At 35.1% G+C, this 8,638-nt stretch overlaps 2 protein-coding genes across 4 annotated transcripts in view; one reads left to right on the top strand and one right to left on the bottom strand.

The window, feature by feature from the left end:
• Positions 1–1,670: 1,670 nt before the first annotated feature.
• Positions 1,671–4,188, bottom strand: ccdc32 (coiled-coil domain containing 32). The gene is made up of 4 exons (XM_008400003.2): positions 4,053–4,188; positions 3,643–3,890; positions 2,323–2,476; positions 1,671–2,241 (listed from the first exon to the last, which is right to left on the bottom strand). Exons 2-4 carry the CDS (start codon positions 3,872–3,874, stop codon positions 2,052–2,054), a joined length of 576 nt encoding a protein of 191 aa, XP_008398225.1. The 5' UTR covers positions 3,875–3,890; positions 4,053–4,188; the 3' UTR covers positions 1,671–2,051.
• Positions 4,189–5,230: 1,042 nt separating this feature from the next.
• pcmtl (l-isoaspartyl protein carboxyl methyltransferase, like) overlaps positions 5,231–8,638 on the top strand; it is a 5,523-nt gene continuing 2,115 nt past the window's right edge. For 2 of the 3 annotated variants that reach the window (XM_008400004.2, XM_008400006.2), the window contains exons 1-5: positions 5,234–5,337; positions 5,525–5,726; positions 6,736–6,840; positions 7,935–7,966; positions 8,093–8,197. In XM_008400004.2, the coding sequence (XP_008398226.1) occupies positions 5,609–5,726; positions 6,736–6,840; positions 7,935–7,966; positions 8,093–8,197 (360 nt within the window). In that variant the 5' untranslated portion in view covers positions 5,234–5,337; positions 5,525–5,608. Of the gene's footprint in view, positions 5,338–5,524; positions 5,727–6,735; positions 6,841–7,934; positions 7,967–8,092; positions 8,198–8,638 lie in introns of all 3 variants that reach the window. The other variant, XM_008400005.2, reaches the window with a different exon arrangement.

Here is an 8,638-nt window from a genome sequence, read left to right as displayed (position 1 = left end):
TTTTGTTTACACCTCAAAAACAAAATTTTACCAAGTATTTTTGTTTAGTTACTAGTGAAAATGTATTAGTACATTTTAAATAAGAAAAAACTAAATTAAAAGTAACTTTTCAGCAAGATATTGGTGCTTGTTTTAGACCAATAATCCCTGAAAGGTTTCATGATTGCTTGGACAGGTCTATGGGTTACACATGTTGCTAGGGAATGGGCTGGGCTTGGGTTGCTAGGTAACGGGCTAGGCTCGTTGCTAGGTAACAGCGCTTTGCCTGCTGATTTGTTAAGTTAAATTCCGTAAGTTTTTGAAACGGCTCATTTTCTGGACACTTTTACGCACCTGAGCCGTTTTTAGAAGAAGTAGAAATCCAAATCAAAGTAAAAATAAAAAATAAAATTCAAAATGTAAATTTTGTATAAAATTGGAATAAAAAAACTAAAATAAAAATCCTGGTTCCACTGTAGATTATTTAATTTATAGGAAAAATGTTTTGTTACAAGAGTAGCAAACTGCCAGTGGAGCTAATGCAGTTCTCATGTTTTAGTATAAATCTCAGTGTTGATGATTTTTCGCTGCTTTTTGTTTAGATTTATAGCTAATACACGGACCAGAGTCCCCGCAGATTGTTGCTCAAATATAAGTCGAGTCTTACTTTTAATTAAAAGATCATTTATGAATCACTCATGTTTATGATAGAAATTACATGAATAAATGGGATTTCTTGTCTCTCAATACTGAAGTGTACTTCTGTGCCACTTTCCAATAAATTAACCAGACTTATAATTTGATTTTAAATAAGCTAAAAGTGAATGTAATCTAAAAATCAAATAGATATTTAATGAAGCACATTGAATTCTAGTGGTTTATCCTCCACTAAATGTTTTAACTAAAACATAAATAACAGAGTGGAAGCAGAGCGATATGAAAAAACCCAACATGTTTGGGTACATAGATATTTACAACCTAGAAGGTTCAACCGATATTACAATTAAAACGGAAGCAAATTATGGAGAGTGAACAGTGCCGAATTATGAAAAAAAATTTCAAATGTCATTATTTTTGAAAAACTGGAAGAAAATACAGAAATAATTTATTGAATATAAATTAGAGATAATTTCTACCAAGAAATAGAAAAAAATAAGGAAATGTCTGAGTTTCAAAGGTTAAAATTTTCCAACTTTTGAAACTCAGAAATGTCTTTGATTTGTCTTGTAATTTTCTGAGATTTATCTCAAAAGAATTTTTTCTAACAAATGTTCAACTTTTCAAATTCAGAATTCTGTTTTTAATTATTTTATTAACCTCAAAATGCTTGAGTTTTTATAGAAAATTTTCAAACTCAAATTGTTTTTATTGTTTTTTGGAAAATGTCTGACATTAATCTCAAAATGTATGCATTTTTTGGCAGAAATGTACTCCTTTTTTCATCTACAATGACTCTAATACTCTGTCGTGTTAAACAATATTTCACATTTTAAATACAGTTCAGTATCTGTGAATCTTTTCCAAATGTTTTTTGGTTAAAGTCAACAGCCACAGGTCATGAGAAGCTAATCTGGAGGCAGCTGATCTGCTGTGGCGCCCCCTACAGGGAACAGGCTGCATCTTTTTTTCCTTTTGAATAATAAAAACATTAAATCAAATTTCTCCTTTTTAACTGCATGTAAGAAGCAAAGTAACAGTCACAACATTATTTATTTAAACATGAGTAAAATTATGCTAAAAATGAAAGGAAACATAAAATGATGTATAAGTTTCTAAAAGTCATATTGATTTGTGGAAATGAGATTTAAAAAACAGAATGTGGTTTGTATTTTATTGCAATATTTACAGCTTTTTGTATTTCCAACTATTCTGGTTTTCCTATTTAAGCAAATCTGAGAAGCACATGAGAACAAGGATATTTTTACACATCATTTTGTGGAAAAAGATGGACATTTAAGACAAAAACAGGAGAACCGGCAGATGAACCCGACATCTCCACTGAAAGGTGAACTGGAAATTATTTTTACAGAATACTTGGCAGATTAATACTTCCGTACAGAGTATTTACACATTTATTTCTCTGGGGAGCTGCTATCGCCCTCCTCTTCGTTCTGTTCTCCTCTCGCCGTTTCCTCTTCGTGTGGCGTGCGAACCGATCCGGTTGGTTCTGTACTCTGGGTCGGCCTCAGGAGATACTCCAGCTCCTCCGCGCTGATGGCCACCTTCTCTGGGATCAACCACCTCTTGAAATGCTCCAGAGCACTGAAAGGAGCAGCCAAGGGCTAATTGTTACTGACTGAGTCACACAAGTAAATAAAAACTAACAGATTTGGATTGTCCTACCTCTCATCCATGTCGTCGCTTTGGAAGAGCTCTGAGGTCTGGGCATCATGCAGAAATCGATCCCAGCATTCCTTCTTAGCCTGAGACAACGAGCGCAGGATGTCTCTGGAGGTCACGTCACTGGACTGACCCTTTATCTTTCTCAAACGGTTTTCTGTGATCAAATAAAAACAAAATATACGAGTCTTAAATTGTTATAATTATTGCATCTTGATCAGCATTGATGCAGCAGAAAAATATTTAGTCATTTAAAACAAAATGAAAACGTTTCATTGACAAAATGGCACACATCAACCTTTTTAATAAAACCTTAAAATTATGGAAATATTTCATTTTCCATCTAGACATTTATAGCTTTTAATTTACTGCAGCATTTACCAGTAATACTGCTGACAGCATAAAGTAGCTCTCAAAGAGAAAACAAGAAACACTAATCTAAAGAAATGAGAAACATATTTGTGGAGTCGGGAGCTACAAAGATGGTGGTAAGACTTTGGGAGTCCGTTTAACCACAGTATATGGAGGACTGGTCCTGCCAAAATTCACTATAAACACAAATAAATACATAAGGAAATAAAACTGTAAATAAATCCATTAAAAATAATTAGTATTATCTCCTCATTTATTATTTATTCATCTATGGTCAGTTTTGGCAGAATCAGTTCTCTATACTCCATGATAGATTACTGATTTTCATTTAGTTTCTATTTCTTTAGTTACTTTGACCTACTTCGTGTTGCCAGATAAGTTGTATTTAAGTAATTTCTCAATTCTACAGATCTGACAGTAATGAGGACTCAACTTTCTAAAATTAAAAAAAGCTTAATCACAGTTAATTTATAGCTTAACCCCTCAGAGGTCTGGTTTCCTCTGAAGCCTCAACTTCATCGACTGTAAACTGCTTTTTGAATTTATTTAGTTTTATTAAACATTTCTTGGTCTTCTGAAACACTTCAGTTTGGCAAAGCGCTAAAACCAGAAAAAATCTGAGAAGTAAATACTTTAACACTGTAAATATCAGTATAATGGTTCAGATAACAATTATAATTTGGATATAATTTAGATTGTAATTTCATATATTCTCTGTTATGAATTATTATTTTATACCGTAACTAAGACTAAAACAAGCAGTTTATTCTACCCATGAAAAAAAATTCTACAATAATATTTTGCTTAACATTTCATGAACATCATTTCATGATGTCTGAAATTAGCTATTTTTGTGATTTTGTAATAGAAACTCAGCATTTAACTCATAATCTACACAGTGTTTGTATTCCAGAGTGCATTTCTTTCACATAAAGAGCAGAAGAGAAATACCTAAACTGGCTAAGTAAGACTCGGAGTCCTCCATGGGTTTCCACTGAGCACTGGGAGAACTGGTCCCATTCACTTGTGCACCAGCCTGGACTTCATGGTGGGCTGCTGGGTGGAAGGAGTCCGTGAACTCCGGGCTGGTCTCCGGAGCCTGGACCTCCGGAAGGCTGGAGCAGATCTGCGACCACAACTCCCCGCTGGTTTGAACCTCCTGACCGTCGAAGTTATCAACCATCCTTGTCCAGTCAGCGCTGAACAGAGATCGGTTTTAGATCGTTATTTTTCCTTAACGACAGTTTCCTGAGACAGTAATAACCTCCATGGATGCTTCTGCGCATCTAAAATGTTCTCCTGACATGTTAGCACTAAAAAACGACAACATAAATCAAATAACATGAACAAACGAGTCTTACCTGGTAGATAATATCACTTGGTAAATGTGTATTTACGATGATATATAAAGTTAAACTGAACTTTAGCTACCGCAGCTAACTGTGTCGGCCAAACACTGCTTTAAATCGCAGAGAGAATTTGATTGGACGTCACGGCTGTTAATCAAACGTTCTAGAGATTTCATTGGATAATCACTCAAACACGTAAAAGAGGCGTACACGCGGCGTAAGAGTCCAGATCGTACGTAGACCTCTTCGCCATATTGTGAAGGTAATTTCAAGAGATTTCTGTCCAGTTATATGATTGTGAGACATCAAAAGCTAAAAATGTTGTCTATTTTGCTACTTATCATAACATAGAAATGAATAACCGAAAACCATGATTACTGATACTAAGTAATAAATTATGATAAATTAAAAGTAAAGATAATAATAATAATAATTATTATTAATAATAATATACTATATGAATTAATAATAATAATTATTATTATAAATGTTAACTGAAGATAACTTTGGACTACCTGGCTTTTTTCCTATTTACAACTGGAACCAAACAAAAGGCAGGGCATACTGAGGGAAATTGGACTAAATTGCTACAAAGCAAAACATTAATAACGCTAAACAAATTAAACCATTTAGGAATTTGAAACATAAAGCTAAGTAAAAATGCATATCTTTTAACCTTTAAAGCTACAAACACAAAAAACTTAGTAAAATTACCAATAAGATAAGACTAGCAAAGGTCAGACACACATAAAATTATGAAAAACTAATATCAGCAGGAAATAAAAGAGAAGTGCTCACCAGTATAATCTTTCATTCTGCTATGTTCACTGACTTGTCCCTTTTTAGACTACGGAAGCTGCTCTAAAATTTTTCGTCCATCTAAACAACATTTTTTAAATAGATTAGGACAAAACAGGATTTTAGCTTGCAAACTGAGCCAAATTAAAATTAGCTTTGGTAAATTTTCTAGATGAAATCAAAGTATGTACAGGTTCATTTTTAGTACAGAATTGGTATGAGTTATGCTGTTTATTGTAAAATATATGACTGAATGTGAAAAGATACATCAAAATCCGTTAAACGTTTTTTAACCTCAGAAAACAAAATTTTCAAGTGGAAGTCTGAGGGGAACCTGACACTCACAATATGGCGGACGCTGTGACGTTTCGCTTCTCTATTGGGCACCAACGCCAATGAGGCGTGTAAAGTCAGGATCCTATTGGCTAACGGCTTCTGCAGCTCCGATGACAGTGAGGAAGTGTTCGTCGCTTTAAAGGGACGGTGACCAACTTCAAAGGTAAACAACTATTAATACGTCCTCTACTCACGACAATAAACCTTAAATGTGACGAGAAAATCCATGTTGTTTTCGCTCTACTTTTGTATTATGGTTACATATTAGCGTGAACTTTAGCTATCTGCTTGCTAGCTAGCGGACTTTCAAGTGCATTTATTAAAAATTGCGCCGGTGTTCTGCATTTCAGCACACAGAGCGTTTCTGCGCCTTCTTTGTAAATGCTGTTGGTGAGTAAAGCTGCGTGAATTTGTCCCGGCAGGACACCCGGGAGATGAAAGCTGCCCTGCGCTTTGCAGCAGTGGCAGTCCCGATGGGTGTCCTGCTGTCCCGCACCATGGCGTGGATGTCCAGCGGAAAAACGCACCCAGAGCTCGTCACTAGACTGAGAGGTACTGGTTTGAAGGGCAAAGCCGTTGGAATCGTTTCTCTGTCGTTTTTCTTTAAATGTTGCATTCACATTTAGACAAACTGATAGACATGAATGCTTAAAGTGGAGATATGATCTAAAATTGACTTTTTAAAAAGCTTTATATCATGTTATAATGCACATTTCTCATCAACAACATACATGGAGAGTTGCTTTGATTTGTTCATGAATGTTTGAGGAGGCTTTGAATGTCTGGACAGACATTTGGAAGGTGCCTAAACGCTTGCTATCACAAAGCTCTGCCATTTTGGCAAACTTTCCCTCTCAGCTCCACCAGACTAGCGGCAGCAGCAATTGGCAAACACCTGGTGCAACCCAAAGAGCAGGAGCTTCTTAAAGAGACAGAGGCCAATTTTCTGTTAAGATATGTTTGTTATATGCAGTATTTTTGAAGGTAGCAAATCACTTGATTGTGCTTTTAAATAGCACCATATACCTGGAAAATGCATACATAATACATCCCATCCCCTTTAAATAATTGATAAAAACAAATATAATATTGCAAAATTACATTTCATTTGACTCAATTTTGGCTAGTCATATTTAAGTTAATGATATATTTTGTAATTATGGATATGTGACTTTTCAAATCAAGTGACACAATATGAGACAACTTGAAACTAATTTTAATCTGTCAAAATGTAAAAGAAGATATCTTGAATTGTTCTTACTATTCACAATAATCCAAATGTAGTTGCTTCTAGTCAAAACTCAGCTGAGTTTATGTTAAAATGGCTTGCCATAACCTTACAGTTTGATCTCAGATCAGACTAAATATTATCACTTTTTGGTTCACTTAAGAAAACCAGAATTATTTTTACCTTCTAAGTGCCAGAGTTAAAAGACAGAATGTTTGTATTGTTTTCTTCCAAGTCAGAAATCTAAATACGTCTGCTCTTGGCTGTTTATTTCTTTTTGCTGGCACATTGAGTACCAGTGTAGGATTAATTATTATTTCTTTTCCCCTTCAGATCATGGAGTAATCCGGAGCGGCAGAGTGTTTGACGCCATGCTGGCCACTGACAGAGGACTTTACTCCAGAGACTATCCTTATGCAGACTCTCCACAAACAATAGGTACTCCGTTTAGTCACACTTTATAAACACATACCAGTTCTTCTCAGTAAATCTGAGATAAATAGAAAAGTCATTTTATGCCAGTGATTATCACAAACAGTGATATATGTCCAAGCGTTTATTCCACCTGATTGTGGCTCAATATCTAGAATAGTTAATATTAGAAATTGGTGGACTTTATTCCAGCTCTGCCATCTCAACATTAATCATTTATGCATATGGTATCTTACAAATGTATTCAGCCTTAAGAGTAGAATGGATGTGATTTAGTTTTATATTTCAGGAAAAAATGCACAGAAAGAAAGGATGTGAGTTAAGCTGTAAAAAATAAAAAAAATTGAAAATTCACAATAAAATTATGTTCAAAACAACTAAATTACTGTAACTCTTCTGTTTTGTCTTCAAATGGTGGAACAAGGTTGTTGTGATGCTTTTTTTTTTAAGGGTAACACATTTACTACAGGTTTTTAGGGATATTTTGCTGGACGATAAATTGTACCAGATGTTATCGTGATAAACAATAATATTGATGTTTTGAGACAATTTTGATTTAATCTGACTCTAATGGTGTGATAATAATTCAGTGACACATTCTTTAAGATTAACAAACTTTAAATTTGAATAAACATTCAATGCTGGAACTGGAAGACATTTTAAATATACAAAATAAACAAAACAACAAATAAAATGAACTATGACGTCTCTGTAAATAAAATTGTCGTTCAAAAAAACTAAACTAGTTGAGACTAAAGCACCAGACTGAAGACTTGTTTCTTTGGTAGAAAGAGAGAAAATTGATCAATTATGAATATTATTAAACTCTTTTAATTTATTGATTAATTAATTTATTGCAACAGGCCTAATTGTGCTTTGTTGGCTCTCTTTCCGACTGCATTAAAGCCACACAAGATTCTGTGAATATTCATTTTTCAGCGACATTCTGAATCATTGAGATGCATCTATGTTTGAGAAGTAAATCATTGTTATAAACCTCAAGATTTAGTGTTTTGAGTCACACCAACAGTGAACACCTTTTGCTGCAGATGTGCAGCAGATGTGCAGTAGCTCCAGCTAATAATGTTTACTTCTTACAGGCTTCAGGGCAACCATCAGCGCTCCACACATGGTAAGGCCGACTGGAAACACTTCAGATACAACACACACACAGAGAGAGAGAGAGAGAGTTGATCATTTATTCCCATTAAAAAAACTAAATGAAGCGGAAGTGTTTGTTGCTGGTTTCATTTCGCAGCATGCTCATGCTTTGGAGCTGCTGAGCGACAAGCTAGTAGAAGGAGCGTCGGCGCTGGATGTGGGCTCGGGAAGTGGATATTTAACCGCCTGCTTTGCAAGAATGGTACGTTTAGTACGTACGTACGTGAGTCTGATCCGGAAGTGATCCGCGCCATCTTAGCACGCAAGCGCAGTGCAAAGCATAGCGGACGGATGGCTTCAAGAGCAACGAAAAGAAAATGTGTGGATACTCTTGACCCGTTGCGAGAGAATGATATAATCAATGCTTAAGCAGATTTGTAAAGGACGTACAAACCCTTCATTGTGGTGACCGGCAGAGTAAGTACATCAGTACATAGGCTACATGTCCATCTTAGCTAGCAGAAAAAAGCTACCTTATCTAAGCTAATTTTTCTAATTTGGCAGTAAATATCACTGATATTTATCTTAGTATTACAGAGAGGTGGGTAGCGCACTCAAAAATTGTAACTCAGTAATAGTGGTAATGAACTTATAATGTTTATAAGTTAGATAGGTGAGCGCTAGTTCTAAGCTTGTGGGGGGA

The sequence above is a fragment of the Poecilia reticulata genome, linkage group LG22, assembly GCF_000633615.1.
Source record: "Poecilia reticulata strain Guanapo linkage group LG22, Guppy_female_1.0+MT, whole genome shotgun sequence".
Classification (NCBI taxonomy): Eukaryota; Metazoa; Chordata; class Actinopteri; order Cyprinodontiformes; family Poeciliidae; genus Poecilia; species Poecilia reticulata.
The sequence above is the reverse complement of the archived record's forward strand: the minus strand, read 5'-3'. Positions and strand labels throughout refer to the sequence as shown.